This window comes from Schistocerca gregaria, unplaced genomic scaffold, assembly GCF_023897955.1.
Source record: "Schistocerca gregaria isolate iqSchGreg1 unplaced genomic scaffold, iqSchGreg1.2 ptg000951l, whole genome shotgun sequence".
Taxonomy (NCBI): domain Eukaryota; kingdom Metazoa; phylum Arthropoda; class Insecta; order Orthoptera; family Acrididae; genus Schistocerca; species Schistocerca gregaria.
In genome coordinates this window covers 91,608-112,362 of record NW_026062304.1, presented here as the reverse complement: position 1 = coordinate 112,362, position 20,755 = coordinate 91,608, and the positions used below count along the sequence as shown (strand labels likewise).

At 59.6% G+C, this 20,755-nt stretch overlaps 1 protein-coding gene across 1 annotated transcript; it reads left to right on the top strand.

The window, feature by feature from the left end:
• The first annotated feature begins 11,650 nt into the window (after positions 1 to 11,650).
• Positions 11,651 to 19,166, top strand: LOC126325971 (nascent polypeptide-associated complex subunit alpha, muscle-specific form-like). Its single transcript, XM_049995466.1, has 3 exons — positions 11,651 to 12,516; positions 13,033 to 13,444; positions 18,495 to 19,166. The coding sequence occupies exons 1-3, from the start codon at positions 11,651 to 11,653 to the stop codon at positions 19,164 to 19,166; spliced, it is 1,950 nt and encodes a 649-aa protein (XP_049851423.1).
• The last annotated feature ends 1,589 nt before the right edge of the window (positions 19,167 to 20,755 follow it).

Genomic DNA, 20,755 nt, shown 5'->3' with positions numbered 1-20,755 from the left:
ACACACGCGAGACAGATTTTTGGCTTTGCTTTCCGGGCGTCACGTTTTGTGCCGTGGCCTGTGTGGGTGGCGCTATTGACGCTTGCGACTTGGCTCGGCCGGTGCGGTGCTTTTTTTTGGAAACGGCGGCGCCGGGCCGGGGGTGGGACGACTGGACTGGAGAGTGAGTGGGGAACTAGTCGTTGCGACCGACAAAGTTTTGCTCGCGACGGAGAGACGTTAGTGGCCCTGAAAAGGGCCGTTTTGTTTGTTTGGCGGTGTGCGGGTTTAGGCGCGCTCGCCGCGGATGCGGCGCGCGAGCTGGATGTCCTTGGGCATGATGGTGACTCGCTTGGCGTGGATTGCGCACAGGTTGGTGTCTTCGAAGAGGCCGACGAGGTAGGCCTCGCTGGCCTCCTGCAGGGCCATGACTGCGGAGCTCTGGAAGCGCAGGTCGGTCTTGAAGTCCTGGGCGATCTCGCGCACTAGGCGCTGGAATGGCAGCTTGCGGATGAGCAGCTCTGTGCTCTTCTGGTAGCGCCTGATTTCTCGCAGGGCGACGGTGCCCGGCCTGTAGCGGTGGGGCTTCTTGACGCCGCCGGTGGCGGGCGCGCTCTTCCTCGCCGCCTTGGTGGCGAGCTGTTTGCGCGGCGCCTTTCCGCCGGTGGACTTGCGGGCCGTTTGCTTTGTCCGGGCCATGGCTACTGCGGATGCGGCGTGGAGGATATGCGTGCGCGACGGCGTCCGGTGCTGCCTTGACAACGGGCCCGCGCGCCCCGGGTGCTGCGCTTATATGCCCTCGGTGCGCGGTGGTGGGGGGAGGGGAGGGCGGGCCGCGGGGCCCCAGAGTCTATATAGGGGGGCGGCGCGCGCGCTGGGCGCCACAACCGTAGCCGACTCGCTAGCGCCGGGTGAGGAGCTTGCCTTGCTTTCTGTTTTTTATATTATTGTGGTTGAGACGCTTGAAGAAGAAGAAGAATGACAGGCCGCGGCAAGGGAGGAAAGGGGCTCGGCAAGGGTGGCGCCAAGCGGCACCGCAAGGTGTTGCGCGACAACATCCAGGGCATCACGAAGCCCGCGATCCGCCGCCTGGCGCGCAGGGGCGGCGTGAAGCGCATCTCTGGTCTGATCTACGAGGAGACGCGCGGAGTGCTGAAGGTGTTCCTGGAGAACGTGATCCGCGACGCGGTGACGTACACTGAGCACGCCAAGCGCAAGACTGTGACGGCCATGGACGTGGTGTACGCCCTGAAGAGGCAGGGGCGCACCCTGTACGGTTTCGGCGGTTAGGCGGTGTGAGACCGAAGGAAGGAAAGAGAGATTGAAAAACGGCCCTTTTCAGGGCCACCACAGTGTTCGGAAGTTGAAAAGTGCGAAAGAGTCTGTGTTGCTGGTTTTTCTCTTTTCCTTTTTAGTCTACTTGGCCTTTTAGTTTTGTTTGGAGTTTTTTTTTGACGTGGTGTGCGGTGCGGTTGGGAGGGAAGGAAGGAAGCGTGCCCTTGCGTTGTGTGAGCTCCTTCCTTCCTTCCTTCCTTCCTTCCTTCCTTCCCCTCCCTCTTTGCTTGTATGCTTCTTGTCGGTGGATGGGCTGTGTGTTGCGGCGCGGCTGAGTGCCGAGGGGTTGTTATTTTTGAGGTGTGTTGTTGTGCGCCACGTGTGCTGGTTAATGGTCGCGAGACTGTGCGTGCGTGGAGTTGAGTGGAGGAGGTGGCCAAGTACGTGTGTACAAGATGGCGGCGCCTGTGTGTGTAAGAAGGAAAAAAAAACCGTACACAGAAAGAGAGAGAGAGAAAAGTGGTGCGACGAACGACTGGAATTCTGCTTTGGACGTAGGTTTGTGTGGTGGCCCTGAAAAGGGCCGATTGTGTTTTGTTTTTTGAGCCGAGGCGGCAAATGGCGCGCTGCGTGCCAAGGGAGCACGCGGCGGTTGCCGATTGCGCTGTCTCTCTTTTAGGCCTTCTTCTCGGTCTTCTTTGGCAGCAGGACGGCCTGGATGTTGGGCAGGACACCTCCCTGTGCGATGGTGACGCCCGACAAGAGCTTGTTGAGCTCCTCGTCGTTGCGTATGGCGAGCTGCAGGTGGCGCGGGATGATGCGCGTCTTCTTGTTGTCGCGGGCCGCGTTTCCGGCCAGCTCGAGCACCTCAGCCGCGAGGTACTCCATGACGGCGGCGAGGTAGACGGGCGCCCCGGCGCCGACGCGCTCGGCGTAGTTTCCCTTGCGCAGGAGGCGGTGGATTCTGCCGACCGGGAACTGGAGCCCAGCCCTGCTTGAGCGGGACTTTGACTTGCCCTTGACTTTGCCTCCCTTTCCGCGTCCGGACATGGCGATGGGCTAGTTTGGAAAGAAGCGAGAAAGAAAAGCACAACGCCCCAAACGGTGCGAGCCGCAGCGAGTCGAGCAGCGGAGTGCGTGCCGGCGCCGGCGGGGTGGGGGTCCTTTATGGGCTCGGGTGCGGCGGCCGGTTGCGCGCGCGCCCCATTGGTCGGCGGCCGCAGCAGGGCGAGCTGGTAAAGGTGCGGCGGCGGCGTGCGGCGGGTGCCACTGTGTGGGGAGACGCTGACTGGAGCGGAGCGCCTGACTGACTGACTGTTTGTTCGTGATGCCGCCCAAGACTAGCGGGAAAGCCGCCAAGAAGGCTGGCAAGGCGCAGAAGAACATTTCGAAGGGCGACAAGAAGAAGAAGCGCAAGAGGAAGGAGAGCTATGCCATCTACATCTACAAGGTGCTGAAGCAGGTGCACCCTGACACGGGCATCTCTTCGAAGGCGATGAGCATCATGAACAGCTTCGTGAACGACATTTTCGAGCGCATTGCGGCCGAGGCTTCTCGCCTGGCGCACTACAACAAGCGCTCGACCATCACGTCCCGCGAGATCCAGACCGCTGTGCGGCTCTTGCTGCCTGGCGAGCTGGCCAAGCACGCGGTGAGCGAGGGCACGAAGGCGGTGACCAAGTACACGAGCTCCAAGTAAGGAGGTGGCTCTTGGAAATAGGAGGCTCGTCCGCGGCGCGGCGAAGAAAAGAAAAAACGGCCCTTTTCAGGGCCACCAAAATGCCTTTGCGGGAAGGGCGGAATTGTTGTTGTTGTGAGCGGGTGGACGGCGGCACAGCTGTAGCTGTAGCTTGTGGTGTGGTGTGGTGCGGCGCCGGCGCCGGCGCCTTTGGTTTTGGTGTGACGTTGGGATACGCACTTTAGCCACAGCCGGGTCGTGGGCGTGGGTGTTTCGAGACGTGTTGGTGTTAGGGGGGCGGATCGCTGGAGTTGGCTTGTTTGATATATATATATTTTTTTTTTTTTTTTTTTTTTTTTTTTTTTTTTTTGTCCCCTTTGTATGGTATGGCCGGAGGTGTGGAACGGAAAGCAAACCGCGACTGTCGGATGTCACACCGTTGGTGGCGAGGGTGAGAAACACGTTGCCGCCTACAGCTGCTTCTACGCCGAGCGGGTGCGTTAAGTTAGTTGGTTGGTTGGGCGACGTAAAAGTGGAGCGTGGAGGTGTGTGTGAACGTGAGGAGACACGCATTGCATTGTATTTGTACGCGCGAGGTGAGTTAGGAGACCACGCGCCACGACGTACGGTGCCCTCTTTCGACCTGACGTCTGACGTCTGGTTTTTGTTTGTGGAGGCGGTGTCGTCATTCTGGATGTACGTGTATTTTCCGCTCAGTTGAGTGAGGTGACGCGAGACGACGGCGTCGGTGGTGTTTTTGTTTTGTTGTTGGCGCCCCGGGGATGAAGAGGGGCACCCGACGGTAACGAGAGGTTGCACTTTGTGATCGGTCGAATGTCCGGGGAGCGAGGAATAGGGTGGGGGGTTGAAAAGAAACGCCAGTGTAGGGCAACGGGACGGTGAACGTTCCCGTGGTGTCGGAGGTGTGCAGTGGGGGGGAGGAAAAAAAAAAAAAAAAAAAGCGCGTAACGGCGCGGCTGCCGTGGTGGAAACGTTCTCTCCAACTTTGGTGGTGTCCCCTGTGTGTTTTGTTGTTCTCTATATCGTGTGTCCCCTCGCACAAGACGCTCTCTGGGCGGGTTTGATTCATTCATTTTTGCATAGTCACGTAGCGTAGAATGGAATGCGCAAGAGTTGAGTGAGACTGGGGACGGTATATGGTCTGAGCAGCGTCAGCTGCACTGCACTCCCCGGAAAAGAATCTTGGATGCCGTGCTAACTGAAATTTGGTGGACGGGGTTCTCAAGGCTGTTTTCCTATTTTGTTGTTTGTTTGTCTCTAGTTAAGATGGTGAAATGACGTCGAAGAAGCAGTATTGCAAATACTGTTATGGAAATGCCCTAGTTTGATGAAAGGAAATGTGTGTTGAATACAGGATGGTAAAGACCAAGTGCGTTGAAAGAAACGTTGTGAAGGAACGAACGTTCCCTGAATTGGTTTCTTTTTGTTCCCGAGTTGTGTACAATGGACGACGGTTGTGCCATATCGCAGCATTGCATCATCCCCAGGTTTTATTTCAATTGAGCGATAAAAAAAGGAAAAAGAGAAGAACAAGAACACTATCGAAATGGTCTATGGTGTGTGACCCACAATTGTTGTCTTTAAATCACTTACCCAACCATGTCGTAAAAATATTTTTTTTTTACAGTGGCTGCCGAATGACCTAGATGTAACAGAGAGAGAGAGAAACACATGGCGTGTCAGATGTTTGTTTTCTTTTCCCCCCCCGTCAAGTGGCAAATGCGAACACCGTCAGCTGTAATTGACGATCGACACTAGTATGGCGCGAAAAGGGGGTGCGACCTGTGCAGTTGTGGGTGAAACTTTGGGTGATGGGCTGTCATGCGGCATCGCGTGCGTTCATTACCCCTCGGCGGCGGCGCCGCAGCTCCGTCCAGCTCGCGCTCTCGGAAACAACCCTCTCGTAATGCCGCGTCTCCTCCGTCACTGCAATTTTCAAAGGGAAACCTGTGTGGCCGGTGGGGGTGTGTCAACCGTTGGCCTCAAGCTCCGCCGACAAAAAGTGTTGAGTGTATCCAGTGTGAGAGAGGTTGACGCTTTTCGTGGGGTGTGTGTGTGTGTGTGTGTGGCAATGTTTTGAAAAGTTTGCAACGTACGTTAAGAAGTGTTGACGCTGAAACTTGCGGGCTGTGTGGCCCTGGTGGTTGGCTGGCTGGAGACGCGGGCGTGTCCAGTCGGTCGGTTGTTGTGGCTGAAAGGTACGTATACGGTTCCGCCGTCCCGTCGGAACTGCGTCTGTCTGGAAGGTATGACGTGACGTGCAGTTTTTATTAGGTCAGCCCTTGTTGTGTATTGTTCCATTTGTTGCTCACTCGTCACCCGTATTTGGTGTGGCGATGTATGTGGACGTACTGCTGGATCAGTGTCAGGGTTTCCGTGGGAGGTGTTGGTTGGGTTGGATTTGCCTGACACGGCTGAGTCCGCAATTGGCCTGCCGTTCGTTGATGCGATATGTGGGTTCTGAGGAAGAATGTGTACGAGATAGTTGCCCCTGCCCTGCCCTTTCTTTCGCGTTCGTGTGTGCCCCCCTTGTTGTGTAGTGTGGGTTGAACATGGTTCTTTACCGAGTGGGGGGGAATGGGATGGACGGATCCGTTGCTGTTGCTGTCACCGTCAAGACAACGCACGCACCCCTGTCCTACGAGAAGGTGTGTCAACCGGGGTTTCGGTAGTCGTGTGTGTAGGGGACGGGGAGAAGCAAAGTGGAGAGTGCGGCACGGGCAGAGAGTGGAATTGGGGCGCGTTGATGTTGGGAAACATCCCCCAAGGGTTGCGGGATGATGTGGCGGTGAGAGCGGGGGGCGGGGGAGAAAAGAAAAGCGAAAAAGAACTAAGGAAGAGGAGGAGGCGTGCGTGCGCGCAGTGGCGGGGCCCCAAAGACCTGTCGTGTGGTGTCGGCCGAACGCGAGCGCGAACGCGAACGCGTGTGCGGGGCAGCGTCGGCACGGAGGAGAGAGAGAGAGAGAGAGAGAGAGAGAGAGAGCTAGCTGGTCTGATGGGTATTTTTTACCCCCTGTACTCGGAGGACCGGATCTGTCCTTGATCCCTGCCTTCTGTCTGATTATGTTGGGTAACAAAATGATGGGATGATAGGGTCTCTTGGGTGTGTGTAGATGTTTGTTGTTTGAGTGAGTGTTATGGTGTTTGTATTTTATTTTTGTTTATCATGGTATGTTGTAGTTTGTGGTGTTTTGTCGTGATGGGAAATGTCGTTCTTGGGTCGGGTGGATTTTGTCCCAGATTTCTGATGAGTGGGTGGTTCGAATCCGTGGTTTGGTGGAAGAAAAAAAAAAAAAAAAAAAAAAAAAAAACTTTATGGATTTTTCTTTGGATGATTTCCGGGATTTTGATTGAGTATGTTATGGTTTGTGTATATGTCTCGGTTTGTCTGGTACCGGCCGGCATCAGCAGTAATTCTGAAGTATTTGTTCTGCACCCTTTTTTACTCTTGTTATGTTTGGTGTCTGCGGCCATTGACCAGATTTTCAGAGCCGTAAGTGATGGCTGGTTCCTATGACGGTTTTGAAGATTTTCTTTTTGGCGCGCATATTTATTCTGTTTCCTTTGATGATTGGGTACAGTCTGAATATTGCTGCTGCAGCCTTGTTACAAACGTGTGTAACATGGTCTCTAAATGTCAACCTCTTGTCCAGCTTGATGCCTAGATACTTTATTGTGCCTGACCATGGAAGATTGTTATTTCTGAGGCGTATATGCAGGTTAGGAGGTATTCTTTTTGAATGTGAATCGTATTGTATTGCTTGGGTTTTCTCCGCGTTTATTGTTTTTTGTTTCCATTGGTTAGCCCATTTCTGGATGGATTGTAGGTGTTGCTCTATTTTTGTGACTCTATATTGCAGGTTAGAACTGCTGCGGTAGACTGCAGTGTCGTCTGCAAATAGTGACAAGTGTCCTCCCAGCTGTTTGTTTGTGTATATTGAGTAGAGAATGGGCCCCAGCACTGAGCCTTGCGGGACTCCAGCCTCTATGGATCTAGTGTTACTTGCCGCTCCTGGTACACGGACATAGAATGTGCTCTGTTGCGGAGAAAAGAAGCAATAATGTGGATGGGGCAGTTGTACTGGTGGAGCTTGTAGATAAGGCGTTATCCGAATGCTTTTCCAATGTCAAGCAGGACTGCTCCAGTACTGTGTCTAATGTTTCTGGCCTGACATATGTGCTCGACTAGTCTGGTCACCTGGTGGGTGGTGCTGTGTTCTTCGCGGAATCGGAATTGTTGTGGGATGATTATGTTGTTATCCTTTAAGAATTGAATTTCTTCAGTTCAGTTTGAATGAGCTTTCCGAGAACCTTTCCAAGGAAGTTGGCCTATAGTTTTGCGGAAATAATAAGTCCTTGTTTGGCTTTGGTAATGTGATGACTCGGGCCTGTTTCCAAGTAGTTTAGTCTGAAGCAAGCATTATATATTGATGTTAGATAGATAATTGATAGTTGCTGGAGGTAGGTGATGTAGTAGTTGCGGTTTGATGGAATCTGGGCCTGATGCCTTCTTAGGATGTGTGTATGTTTGTGATGTGATAAGATGTGGGGTTTCTTTCTGCGTTTATTGGATTGTGAAAGATGTTCTGATCGGGGCACTTAGGATGCGGTTTTACCCTTCTGAGTACCATTTCCTGGTGGTCATCAGTTTCGTCATCTACCGCTTCTGGTGCTTGGAATTGCCTTCCTAGTGAATCCGCCAGTGCTTCAGCTCGGTCTGTGGGGTCGTTCCTTCCCCATGTAGATGTAGATGTTTCGTGTCTAGTTTACGAGTTTTAAGAAATTTCCAGAATTTTTCCTGGTCCCTTCCTGCTTCTCGTAACGTTTCCTCCCACGCCTCGCTACGGTGGTTTTCGGAGCTCTCTTTTTGATCCTCCCGGCCAATTGCTCTGATTTTCGTCGGTCGGCTGGGTCCCTGTAGTTTTGCCATCTCTTTCTGGCGCGCGCGGGCTGCGGTTGGCGCCTTTGGTGGCAACGGCCGGGGCAAGCAGCGGTGTGTGGTGTGGTGCGGGGCGGGCAGGGGCAGGGGCAGTGGCAGTGGCAGTGGCAGTGGTGGTTGACGGATGGCCTGGGGGCCGAAAAACGGGCCGGACGGCGGACGGATGTTGAGAGAGGCGGCGCGCACGCGTCTCGCGCGGACACAGGCGCCACAGCGTTGATGATTGGAAGGAGGTGCGGTGCGGGGATGGGCCCAGGAAAAAAGACGGTCGTGGCCCCTGTCTTGGGTGCGTGTCGACGTCAGCACCGTCGGTGTGGTGTGGTGTGGTGTGGTGTGGTGTGGGCAGGGAGGGGGGAAAAGCGGGCTGCGGGCTGCGGAGGGAATGGTGGTGGGGAGTAGGGACACATGTGGGCGGGCGCAAAATCGGCCGGTGCCCGTAAACCGCGGCGGGATATTGGGTGGAAAAGAGGGAAATTGTAGAAAGGAAAACAAGCGGAGGGGGCGAATGTGGTGGGGGGGACGGGCGGGGGCGAGGCGACAGCTTGCTTTTTCTTTTTCATTTTATTTTATTTTGTTGTAGTGTTTTTGTTTTTTTGTTTTTTTTGCGTGTGTGTGGCCTTGGAGAGGCTGGTCTTGTCTGGCTTACGCTTTGGGTGCGTGTGTTGGTACTTTTTCGTTTTTTCTTGTTCTGCAGAGCAGGGGCGGGGCGGTGGGAACGGCTGGCTGGCTGTGCCCAGAGGAGGAGGAGACGCTGGCGGCGGGCCCGGCTCCTGGGGCTGCTGTTGCATGCGCTGTGCAAAGAAAGGAAGAGAGGGTTTGTTTGGCTGGTGAAGTGCATTATTTAAGTGTGGGCTTGCCGGCCTGGCTCCGATGCGCAGGTAGATAGATGCCGGCGGCGACCGCAGGCAGGCGCGTTGTGTGTACAGAGGGACGAGCCATGTGTTTTGCAAGCAGGACGTGGCGTGCCGAGTGGAGAGGAGGCGGCGGCTCGGCTCGGTTCGGCCCGGTCCGGCGGTGCCGCGCTGTTGTCGCGGACGTGAGCGCCCCCTGGCGGGCGGGTGGTTGGCGGCGGCGTGGTGGACGCGTGTGGCAGTTGTGTGCACGGGTTGCTTGGGCGAGTGAGCAGTGGCTGGCGGTGTTGGCGCGTCGTCGGGGAGGTATGTGTTGCGGCCGCGTCTGCTGCGCGCTGCGTCGTTGTGTCGACTGTGTGTGGGCGTGGGCACGTGTGCTCTGCCGAGGGCGTCGTAAAAAAGTGGGTCGCGGTGTGCGTGCGTAGCCCGTGATGATGTATTGTGCGTCGCGTCGTTGTGTGCGAAACGGATGCCGAGAGGTAGGTGTGTGGTGAGTGCGAAGCGCGAATGTGCGGCGTTTGGCGGTTTCGGTGTGTTTTCTGTTTTTGCGGCGTGAGAGTGGGGCTGGCTGGCTGGCTGTTTGTTGTTGGTTGCCTTGTGTGTGTAGGTTGATGGCGCGACGCGGAGGGGACGCCGTTTGCTGCGTGCCTTGCCTCGCGTGTGTTGGCGCGCCGTGCATGTGTTTGGGTCGTGGGGGCGGTGTTTTTGTTTGTATTTGGATTTTCATTTTTTTGGCGTGTTGTGTCGTGTATGGCAAGGGCGAGAGGAGTAGTGCGGTAGTGGTAGTGCAGTAGTGTCGTTGCGGCACGGGCGTCTGGTGGGGCTGTGCGTCGTGGCGGGGAAGGTGTGTAGGTTGCGGCGATGCGGCGAGCCCAGCCCGTCGTTTGACGGTGTGCCGGGTGAGTTGCGCTGCGAATCGAGTGTGGCGGGAAGGGAGCTGCGTGGCGCCTGCGTCCGTTGGCAGCAGGGGCTGTGCTTTTGAGAGTTTGTTTGATTTCGGGACGACGACGACGACGACGACGACGACGACGACGACGACGACTGGTTGGTTGGTTGGTTGGTGGGTGGGGTGGCGTGCACGTTTGTCGTACTGGGCGAGTCGATTGCCTGCCGGCTGGCGAAAGGTGCGCCGCCGCCCGTCTCTCGCGCTCTGTGTTGTTTTTTTTTCTGTGTGTGTCGGCTGCGTTTTTGTTTGCGGTGCGCGCGAAAACGGTGGTGCCGAAAGTGTGCCGGCGTGGCGTTGCGACCGCGACGAGCCGCGGGCGCGCCATTTGGCTGGTGTTGCGTGAAGAGCGGCTGTGTACGGGTAGTGGCTGTAGCCGTACGTGTACGTGCATCCGGCCCGGCCGCCAGCCCAGCCCAGCCGAGTCGGGTGAGCGGAGGCCGACACGTGGTGGTGCTGTGCTCTCTCGGCTCGGGGGGGTTTGTGTGTGTGTGTGTGTGTGTGCGTGCGTGCGTGCGTGCGTGTCTCGTTCGCTCTCCGGAATCTGCTCGTTCTGCTGATCCCCCGCCTGTCGGCGTCGTTTATTTTTACTTATTTATTTTTTACCTGTTGTTTGTTTTTCGACGTCGTCTTGCAGTTTTGTCCTTTGCGGCGTGCCGACGACCCGCCGCGCGACCTTATGAAACCCCAAAGCGTGGCGTGGCGTGGCGTGGCGTGGCGTGGCCGAGCCGCAGCAGCTAAGGGGGTGCGGCCGCCTCGACGCCTTAACCTCCTAAACTTCTTTAAGCCGTTAACGCAGCCACCTAAACTAACGTAACCTAACCTAAGCCCTTAGGCCAACCCCCAAGTCGCCTTAACCTAACGTACGTGACCGCAACCTTAGCTTAACGCCTACGTTAAGACGTGACGTCACGTCAACGCTTAACCTAACCCTGACGCCTTCTTAGCCTAACCTGACGTAACCTAAGGTAAGGTAACCGTTGAAAGAAAGAAACCACCTTTGTTTTGACGTTGAGGCGTGTAAGGTCGGCTGTGAGGGCAGATTCGGTGTGTCTGTAGTTGGGGCTGGCTGGTAATTTATTTTGTTTGTTTGTTTATCGTTGTTTTGTTTTGTTTTGTTTTCGCCTGTGGCGGGGGGGGGGGGGGGGGGGGTTGGCGCTCCGTCGGCCGGTGCCATGTTGCGCAGGCGGCGATCGTAAAAAAGTAGAAAAAAAAAAGAAAAAAGAAAAAAAAAATGTGTTGGAAGGGCTGTGGGTGTTGGCGGGCGAGGCGAGAGGAGGAGGACGGCCCGCGGCCGTGGCCCGACGGCTGCGGGCCGATCGGGAAAACGGCGGAAGGCGATGGGGCGGCGGAGGTGCGTTTGTGCACGGCCGTCATCGCCGCACGACTCGGCTCGTGTGGCTGTGGCGCCGGCCGCGGTGGCCGGGCTGCCGCGGCGACGGTGTGGGAGTTTTGACGAAGGTTTGGCCATTGTGGCGGGTCGTCGGCTGGGGCTGTGGGGGCGGCATTTGGGCGGGGGCGGCGATTCTCGGCGGGCCGACCCAGGCTGTGGCGCGCGGTGGCTGCAGTTTGGCCGTGGTTTGCGGCGCCGCCGCGGCGACTGGTTGGCGACCGTGGTGTCGGTGTGTGTAGCCCCATCCTCGGTGGTTTGAATGGCGCGGGTGGTTGCGGCGCAGGTTGGGGGCTGCTCCGCGCAGGCTGTCGGACGTTGGGCGGTAGCAAGCGCGGGAGGCGCGGCGCGGCGGCGCGGCGGCGCGCCGAGTGGCGGCCGCTCTCTCGGCCGTCCGCGCCCGCCCGCGACACTGGCTGGGCCAGGCGCGTGCGCGGCATTCCGAGTTAGGATGCCGAGCGAGGAGGACCGCGTTACGCAGGCGCAGGGAGCGGCGGGCGGCCGCTCTCTCGGCCGTCCGCGCCCGCCCGCGACACTGGCTGGGCCAGGCGCGTGCGGGGCACTCCGAGTTAGGATGCCGAGCGAGGAGGACTGCGTTACGCAGGCGCAGGGAGCGGCGGACTGCCGCGCGGCGGGACTACCTCGGGCGACCGAGGCAGCTCTGTCGGCGGCTGCATCCGGCCCCCCACGTATGACGACGCTGCAATCGACTGCGGACTGCGCTGCGGTACACCCAATGCGCACTAGCCCGCTCACACCAGAGCAGGTGTACCTAGTTGTACACCGACTATCGCGGGGCATTGTGTACCCTGAACAGGAAGCCGACGAACGAGCACTCCGCGCGTTCCAACAGCACCTGAGGTCACTTGGCTGCGAGGTATTCGAAGATGTGAGCGTACCGTCGGGAGCCAGTGAAGAGACCTCAGATACGCCGTTTGCTGTACCGTCAGGCGCGACGACAGAGCACGCCACTGCCCTGCCACGAGACAGCACAATCCCAGAGGCCAACCTTGGCGAACTGCTAGAGGCGGAAACCATGGATACAGCGCAGCCCTCTAGAAAGAGGCCTGCAGCTGCGGAGGAGGAAGATTCCGCCGCCATCTCTGATTCTACCTGCATGCAAAGTCAGAAGAAGAAGACGCCAGAAGCTGCTGCCCACTCGGAGGCAGATCAGGGGACCGACGACGGCTTCGTTGTCCCGAAGCGGCGGCACACTGCTCGGGCCAAACGGCTTGAGAGAGTGCAGCCGCTGCCGACAGCGAACTCATTCGTCGACGTTCCTGACGAGCCGGAGCCCATGGACGAAGCTGAGGCACCCAAGAGGCGGGCACCCGCCCCGCCACCGATTACAGTATCGTGGAAGGACACGTACCAGTCCTTCCTCGAGAAGTTCCAGACGGTATCGTCCACCGCCAAGATTAAATGTGCCGGTCGGGACTTGTACAGAGTTTCGATCGGCACAATGGAGGAGTACCGGGCTGCCATGCGGCTCATAGAGAAGGAGAAGCTGCATTGCTACACCCACAATGCGGAGCCAATGAAGCAGCTGAAGGTGGTTTTTCGCCGCCTCCCGCTGAAGATGGAGACCGACCACCTCAAGGGTGAACTAGCTGGGCTGGGCTTCATGGCCAGCTCGGTCACGCTCATGAAGTCGCCCAGGACGAGGAGGCCCATGCCACTGTTCTTGGTTGTCCTCCCGGACAACCTCGAAAACCGCAAAATTTTCCAGGTGCAGATGGTGGCCAGGATTGCAGTGGAAGTGGAGCCGCTCAAGGCCAAGGGGAGGCGCGCCCAGTGCTTCTCCTGCCAAGGGCTTGACCACGTGGCGCGCTACTGCACGATGCCGGCCCGCTGCGTCAAGTGCGCCGACTCCCACCAGAGTCGAGACTGCACAAAGAAGAGGGAGGAGGCGCCCAAGTGCTGCAACTGTAGCGAGCCACATGTGGCGAGCTACAGAGGCTGCGCCGCCTTCAAACGCGGCCCACGGCAGCAAGGACGTGCGGCACCGGCACGAAAGGTGCAACCAGGCACCAGCTTCGCCTCTGCCACCAAGGGGGAGTCCTCGGACGCCCCCAGGGGGCGGCGGGCGGATGTCGCGACCACCAAGGCGCCCAACGAAGCAACTGGCGCCCAGGACGACCAACACCAGGGCGGACGGCTAAACCGTCCCCCCACCTCAGACAGGCCGCAAGCTGCTAGGCGTGCGGTCCCGCTAACGGACGCAGCCACTCCGCTGCGCCCCGCCGCCCACGCACCCGCAACCGCAGCACCTCCTGCAGCAATTCCGCGACCAGAAGCAGCAGACCTGGGAGCAATGTTGAGCTCCCTCTCTGCCCTGCTACAGCAACTGCCGGTGCTCGTCACCGCCGTAACGGGGGCCCTCCAGGCCGCTACCGTCGCCACGAAACCACACCATGGATAACGTCCTTATCCACGGTCTGACCATCTGTGGTTTCAATGCCAACAGCCTGTTTCCACAACAGGGTGAGTTTCGTCAGTTCATGCAGGACGAGGCCATCGACCTGTGCCTGATCTGCGAAACTCACCTCAAGCCAGGAGTTCTTGTGAAGGTAGCAAACTATGTTTGCTACCGCAACGACAGGCCGACGGCAGGCGGGGGTACCGCCATCTACGTCCGCGCCTCACTCCGGCACCACCAGGTGCTGCTCCCCGCCATGGCCACCCTGGAAGTCACCGGGGTGAACGTCACGACGGCTGTGGGGCAAATAACCTTCGTGGCTGCATACAGGCCACCACGTGGACACCTCCAGGAGGCAGACGTCGACGCACTGCTGGCGATTGGGGGGAGGGTCTTCATTGCGGGTGACTTCAATGCGAAACACCCGGAATGGAACTCCCGCCTCACGAACGTCAGTGGCCGCCGACTTCTTCGCGCAGCCCAGAGGAATGGCGCCCTGGTACTGGGCCCACAGGACCACACCATCTTCCCGGCCAGGGGGCGGTCGGACGTGCTCGACGTCGCCGTCATAAAAGGCATCGGGCACCACACGACCGCCACCACGCGGTGTGCGATGTCGTCCGACCACCTGCCGGTGGTCTATGGAATCGACATCGCTGGAGCCACGCTCCCGCCACGTCGGCAGACGTACCGGCGCCTGGACAGCGATCGATTTCAGGACAACGTCCTGGCATCACTGGCGGACTCACCTGACCCCGCGGCAGTGGGGGCGGATGCCGCCCTTCAATTCTTCACGCGTCAGCTGCTGCAGGCAGCCGATGCGGCCTCCCCTGCTCCTCCACAGGGTACCAGGGACTTCTCCCGTAACCTGCCGCCTCCCATCCGGGACGCAATACGGGAGAAGAACCGCCTCTTCCGGGAGTGGCAGCTCACGCGCCAACCCGCAACGAAACGGCGCCTCAACCGCATGCGGAGAGACATCAAAGCGGCGGCTGAGGCGCACAGGAACAACGTATGGACAGACTTCGTCGCCTCCCTCAACACCGAGGACGGCAGCGCGTGGCGGACTGTGAAGTCCTTCCTACGCAGAAGGCAACGCGTCCCGCCGCTACTCGTCGGACAAGATGTCGTCTGCAGCCCGGACGGCAAGGCAGGCGCCCTGGCGGACCACTTCGAGCTGTCATTCACCCCGGTGGATGATAACATCGACGAGGAGCACCTCCACCGGGTTGAGGAGCAGCTCCCAGTGTTCCTGGAAGCCAGGGACGCCGCGGACGAGATCGACCCCATCACCGAGGAGGAGGTGGCCGTGCAGATAACGGCGCTCAACACCAAGAAGGCTGGCGGGGCTGACGGCGTCACCAACCATCTGCTGAAGAGCCTGCCGGCGGGTGCACACCCATTCCTGGCGGGCATCTTCAACCAGGTCCTTCGCTCTGGGGTCTACCCCTCTGTATGGAAACATGCAGAGGTGGTGGCAATCCCCAAGGCAAACAAGGACCCACGGGACGCCGCCAACTATAGGCCAATCAGTCTGCTGCCGGCACTCTCGAAGGTGTTCGAGCGCCTGTACGCCAGACGCCTGCTCCGCCACGTGACAGCGGAAGGCATCATTCCCGACGAGCAGTTCGGCTTTAGGAGGGGCCATTCCACCGTCCACCAGCTGATGCGGATGGTAGAAGAAGCCATGCGCGCCCTGGAGACTCGGGAATACCTTGGGGCGGTGTTCCTGGACGTCTCTAGGGCATTCGACTCCGTGTGGCACGACGGCCTCGTGTACAAACTTTTTGTGCACGGGGTACCGACGTCGCACGGAGTCCTCCTCCGGTCATACCTAGCCGAGCGGTCCTTCCATGTCAGGCTGGAAGACGGGACATCCACCCACCGATACATCCGTGCTGGAGTGCCGCAGGGGTCCGTTCTTGGGCCCCTACTGTACTCTCTGTACACCGCCGACGCTCCGCGCGTGACGCCGGTGAAGTTGGCACTATATGCTGACGACACTGCGCTGTTCGTGCGGAGCATGAAGGCGGTCGAGATGCGCCGTCTTCTCCAACGAGGTTGCGAGGCTCTTGGCGCCTGGTCGACCAAGTGGCGCCTCAAACAAAACGCGGCGAAGAGCCAGGCGGTGGTGTTCACTAGACGACCACTGCCGCCCGATCTTCCGCCAGTCACCGTCATGGGCAGCCCCGTCCCATGGAGCAAGACCGGCCGCTACCTGGGTGTCACATTGGACCACAAGCTGACATGGAAGCCGCACATCGAGGACGTCAGGGGCAGAGCAATAGGGCGCCTACGCGTCCTGTACCCTCTGCTCAATCCCTCGTCTGCGCTGCCTCCTCACCACGGCATCACGCTGTACCTGGCGCTGGTACGTCCAGTGCTGGAATACGCGGCTGTGGTGTGGGGCAACGCGGCCGAGACACACATCAGCAAGCTGCAGAGGGTGCAGAACAGGGCGCTCAAGCTCGCTCTGCGCCTGCCGAGGCTATACTCGACCGCTCGGCTACACGAGCAGACCGGAATACCCCTCCTCCGCGACCGCTTCAAGCAATCGGCGCGGGCCTTCTACGAGCGGGCCGAACGGTCCGACAACCGGCTCATCAGGGATCTGGGACATCCTGCACACCACAGGCCAACAACACGCTGGCCTGACCTGTTGCGGGAGTGAAAACTTCCGCAATAGACACAGGACATCCCCATCCACGAAGAAACCAACCAGAGGCCAATCCAAGAAGAGAGTTAGTCCCTCCGAAACGAAAGGCTCCCGCAGGAATAGCAGTTGACTGCTTAGCCTGCTCCTGCACGGGTCAGGGCAGACCCGTAAGGTCGAACAGCAGCAACAGCAGCAGCGTGCGCGGCTATTCTCTGCTGCGCGCCCCTCGCTGTTGTGCGTCGTCGAAGGAGAGAAGGAAGCGAAACCAAGGGGGAAAAAAGAAAAGAGAACAGGCAAAAGATGAGGCGGCTACGAACGAGACTGCCGCGGCACCCGCCGCCACCGGCACTACGAAGAAGGCCAAGTCTGCGTCGTCTGCGAAGAAGCCGCGCGCCAAGCCTGCGCACCCGCGCACCTCTGAGATGGTGACGGCCGCCATCAAGAGTCTGAAGGAGCGCGGCGGGTCGTCGCTGCAGGCGATCAAGAAGTACATTGCCGCGCACTACAAGCTGGACGCGGAGAAGCTGGCGCCCTTTATCAAGAAGTACCTCAAGTCGGCCGTCGTGGCTGGCGAGCTGGTGCAGACGAAGGGGAAGGGCGCGTCGGGCTCTTTCAAGCTTGCCGGCGCCGGCGGCGGGGCGGCCGAGGGCGGCAAGGCTCGTGGTGGCGGCGGTGGTGCGAAGAAGAAGCGCGCCGCTCCGGCCAGCAAGGAGAAGAAGGGGGCCCGTGCGGCCGGCGCAAAGAAGGCTGGCGGCGTGAAGGCGGCGACCGGTCGGAAGGCGGGCGCCGCCAAGAAGGCGTCTGCGGCGTCGGCCGCTCCCGCGGGTGCGAAGAAGGCGGCTGCGGCCAAGCCGGCCAAGGCCAAGTCGCCGTCGAAGGCGAAGAAGGCCGCCAAGGTTCCGACGAAGAAGCCGAAGGCGCCGCGCCCGAAGAAGGCGACGGCGACGCCGTCTAAGGCGAAGGCTTCGCCCAAGAAGAAGAAGTAAAAAGGGCAGGGAAGGGTTGGCGGTTGACACCGTCGCCTGGTGGCCGGCGCGCAACCAGAGGCTGTCGCGCGGTCCCGGACAAAAACAAAAACGGCCCTTCTCAGGGCCATCAAAGCACGTCGGGAAGGTGTTGATTGTCGTGTCGTGGTCGGTCGGTTGCCTTGTCTGTCTGTCTGTCTGTCTTGCTTGCTGGCGTTTGTTTGTTTCATGTGTGGATGGTGGTTGGATTGTGGGGTCGTTGGCGGGCGTGGGCGGCGGCGCGCGGTTGGTGTTACATACAGTGTATTTTACTTTTATTATTTTTACCTATTTATTTTGCGCCGCGTTTGTTTGTTTGTCTTGGTGGTGGTTTTGGAATAGTCTTTTTTGCTTTGCTTTGCTTTCCGGGCGTCACGTTTTGTGCCGTGGCCTGTGTGGGTGGCGCTATTGACGCTTGCGACTTGGCTCGGCCGGTGCGGTGCTTTGTTTTTTTTTTTTTGGAAACGGCGGCGCCGGGCCGGGCCGGGGGTGGGACGACTGGACTGGAGAGTGAGTGGGGAACTAGTCGTTGCGACCGACAAAGTTTTGCTCGCGACGGAGAGACGTTAGTGGCCCTGAAAAGGGCCGTTTTGTTTGTTTGGCGGTGTGCGGGTTTAGGCGCGCTCGCCGCGGATGCGGCGCGCGAGCTGGATGTCCTTGGGCATGATGGTGACTCGCTTGGCGTGGATTGCGCACAGGTTGGTGTCTTCGAAGAGGCCGACGAGGTAGGCCTCGCTGGCCTCCTGCAGGGCCATGACTGCGGAGCTCTGGAAGCGCAGGTCGGTCTTGAAGTCCTGGGCGATCTCGCGCACTAGGCGCTGGAATGGCAGCTTGCGGATGAGCAGCTCTGTGCTCTTCTGGTAGCGCCTGATTTCTCGCAGGGCGACGGTGCCCGGCCTGTAGCGGTGGGGCTTCTTGACGCCGCCGGTGGCGGGCGCGCTCTTCCTCGCCGCCTTGGTGGCGAGCTGTTTGCGCGGCGCCTTTCCGCCGGTGGACTTGCGGGCCGTTTGCTTTGTCCGGGCCATGGCTACTGCGGATGCGGATGCGGATGCGGCGTGGAGGATATGCGTGCGCGACGGCGTCCGGTGCTGCCTTGACAACGGGCCCGCGCGCCCCGGGTGCTGCGCTTATATGCCCTCGGTGCGCGGTGGTGGGGGGAGGGGAGGGCGGGCCGCGGGGCCCCAGAGTCTATATAGGGGGGCGGCGGCAAGAGTCGGCAGGAACGTCGCGCCCACGTGGAGCCCCAGCTCCTGACCACAGCCGGACAAAGAGGAGACGCCGCCGCCGAGGCCGCACATCCGGTGGAACACATTCCAGAGCGGGCGTTGACCCGTCCCAGCCGCGCGGGAGCCCCAACGCTCACAACAAGGTATGGCAGCAGACACAAAGCACTGCCTCGACAGCTCCGCCCACCGCTGCTCTGCAGGGACGCGTCCGCCATGCAGCGGCCACTGCAGCAACCCAATGGCAGCAGGAACACGCACGCCATCCAGCAGCGCCCGCAGTATCGAAACAGGCCGCAGCCCCGCCGACGCCGCCACAGCGCGCGGCGCCATTGGCGGCTCAGCGGCAGGTAGCACCGCCTGTTACGCCTCAGCCCCGGCCAGCAGCACCACCGACCGCGCCTCGCCGCGCAGGAGCGGTCCAATCAGCGCCGCCCGCCCCGGACCACGGCAGCATGGCTGACTTCCCCGAACCGCGATGGCGCCGGCAGCGGCCAACCACGGAGCAGCCTACTCCCGCAGCCCTCGCCAGCACCGGGCAGCAAGATGGCGGCCAGAACGCTAGAAGCGGCCATGTTGTCGGCCCCCGACAAGATGGCGGAAGCGGCCATGTTGTCGGCCCCCGACAAGATGGCGGAAGTGGCCATGTAGTCGGCCCCCGACAAGATGGCGACCGCGTCGACCAACTGCTCGACGCAATGCACCTAATGATGGCTCGCATGACCGAGCTGATGGCCGCAGTACAACAGGTACTCGCCGTAGCTGCATCCTCCGCCCATCATGCCTGAACACCAAAGGGACATGAGGATCTGCGTGTTCAACGCCAATGGCCTGAGGACGCAGGACGGCGAATTCCGGCAGTTTCTGCGCGACGAAGATATAGACGTCTGCCTCGTCGCGGAAACTCACCTAAAGCCTGGAGTACGGGTCGGCGTGGCCAACTACGCCTGCCACCGGTACGATAGACCGACAGCAGGGGGCGGGACGGCCATATACGTCCGGCGCTCCATAAAACAGCACCGAGTTCCCGTGCCAGAACTCACGTCGACGGAAGCAGTCGCCGTCGCTGTCGATACTGGGCGCGGCAGAATCACGTTCTGCGCCGTCTACAGGCCGCCGCGCGGACAGCTAGACATCGTGGACGCCAACAAACTCCTGTCCCTCCCAGGCAACCTAATACTGGGAGGAGACTGGAACGCTAAACACGCAGCCTGGAATAGCCGCGTCACGAACACCAGCGGCAGAAGGCTACTACGCGTGATCGAGCGCCACGATGCGGTCGCGGTGGGGCCGCACGACGCAACCATTTTTCCATCACGGGGGCGTGAGGACGTGCTGGATTTCGTCATCATGAAAGGCATCCGGCAGCAGGTGGCGGCAAGCACACGGACGGCACTCTCGTCCGACCATCTGCCAGTCATCGTCACGCTTCACACCGACGTCACACCAGTACAACGTAGAGGACTCGATCTCAGGGGAATCAACTGGGACGAGTACCGTGCGAACGTCGCAGAAGCGCTCACGACAATGCCTGACGTCGACGCCGAAGGTACAGAGGCTGCACTCCAACACCTATCCCAGGCCATCACGGATGCAGCTGCGTCAGCAACACCCGCGAGGCGCCTCGAGGAAGAGCACCGTCCCCGCATGCTTCCGCGTCACATCCTGGACGCCATAGCCGCCAAGAACAGGCTTCAACGGGAATGGCAGCTCACAAAAGACCCCAGGACAAAACGAGAGCTGAACAGGATGCGCCGCCACATCAGAGCCGACGTAGACGCGCACCGAAACTCTGAATGGGCTACCAAAATAGGCCAGCTCGACATCGAGGACGGGACGGCGTGGAAAACCGTGAAAAGCTTCCTGCGCCGCACGCAGCCCATCCCGCCCCTGCAAGTGGGTAACAGGACAGTAAGCGAACCGGACGCCAAGGCCAACGCACTGGCGGACGCGTTCGCTGCAAACTTTACTGTTATAGAGGAGCCCATCGACGAGGAGCACGTCCGATTAGTCGCAGACCGCCTCCCAGTATTCCTTCGCGCACGTGCTGACGACGACGAGATACAGCCCGTCTCGCCGGAAGAAGTACAACTAGAGCTTCGCCGCCTTCAGCGCAAAAAAGCAGGCGGACCAGACAATGTCACCAACGTATTGCTGAAGCAGCTTCCCGACATCGCAGCGCAACACCTAGCGGCGATCTTCAACGGGATTCTGCGCACCAGCTCGTACCCTGCCTGTTGGAAGCATGCGGAGGTAGTTGCCCTCCCCAAGCCAGGGAAGGACACTCGCTTGGCGAAAAACTACCGACCGATCAGCCTCCTTCCAGCAGCATCAAAGGTGTTCGAGAGGCTGTACCTAGTCCGCCTGCTGGCCCACA

Excerpts from the sequence above, each read along its gene's own strand:
- LOC126325971 (XM_049995466.1), top strand. The coding sequence starts at position 11,651 with ATGCCGAGCGAGGAGGACTGCGTTACGCAGGCGCAGGGAGCGGCGGAC. Across the intron at positions 12,517-13,032 it reads AAATGTGCCGGTCGGGACTT|AGGCTGCGCCGCCTTCAAAC; the intron begins GTACAGAGTTTC and ends GGCGAGCTACAG. Across the intron at positions 13,445-18,494 it reads TGCCGGTGCTCGTCACCGCC|CCGCGCGGGAGCCCCAACGC; the intron begins GTAACGGGGGCC and ends GACCCGTCCCAG.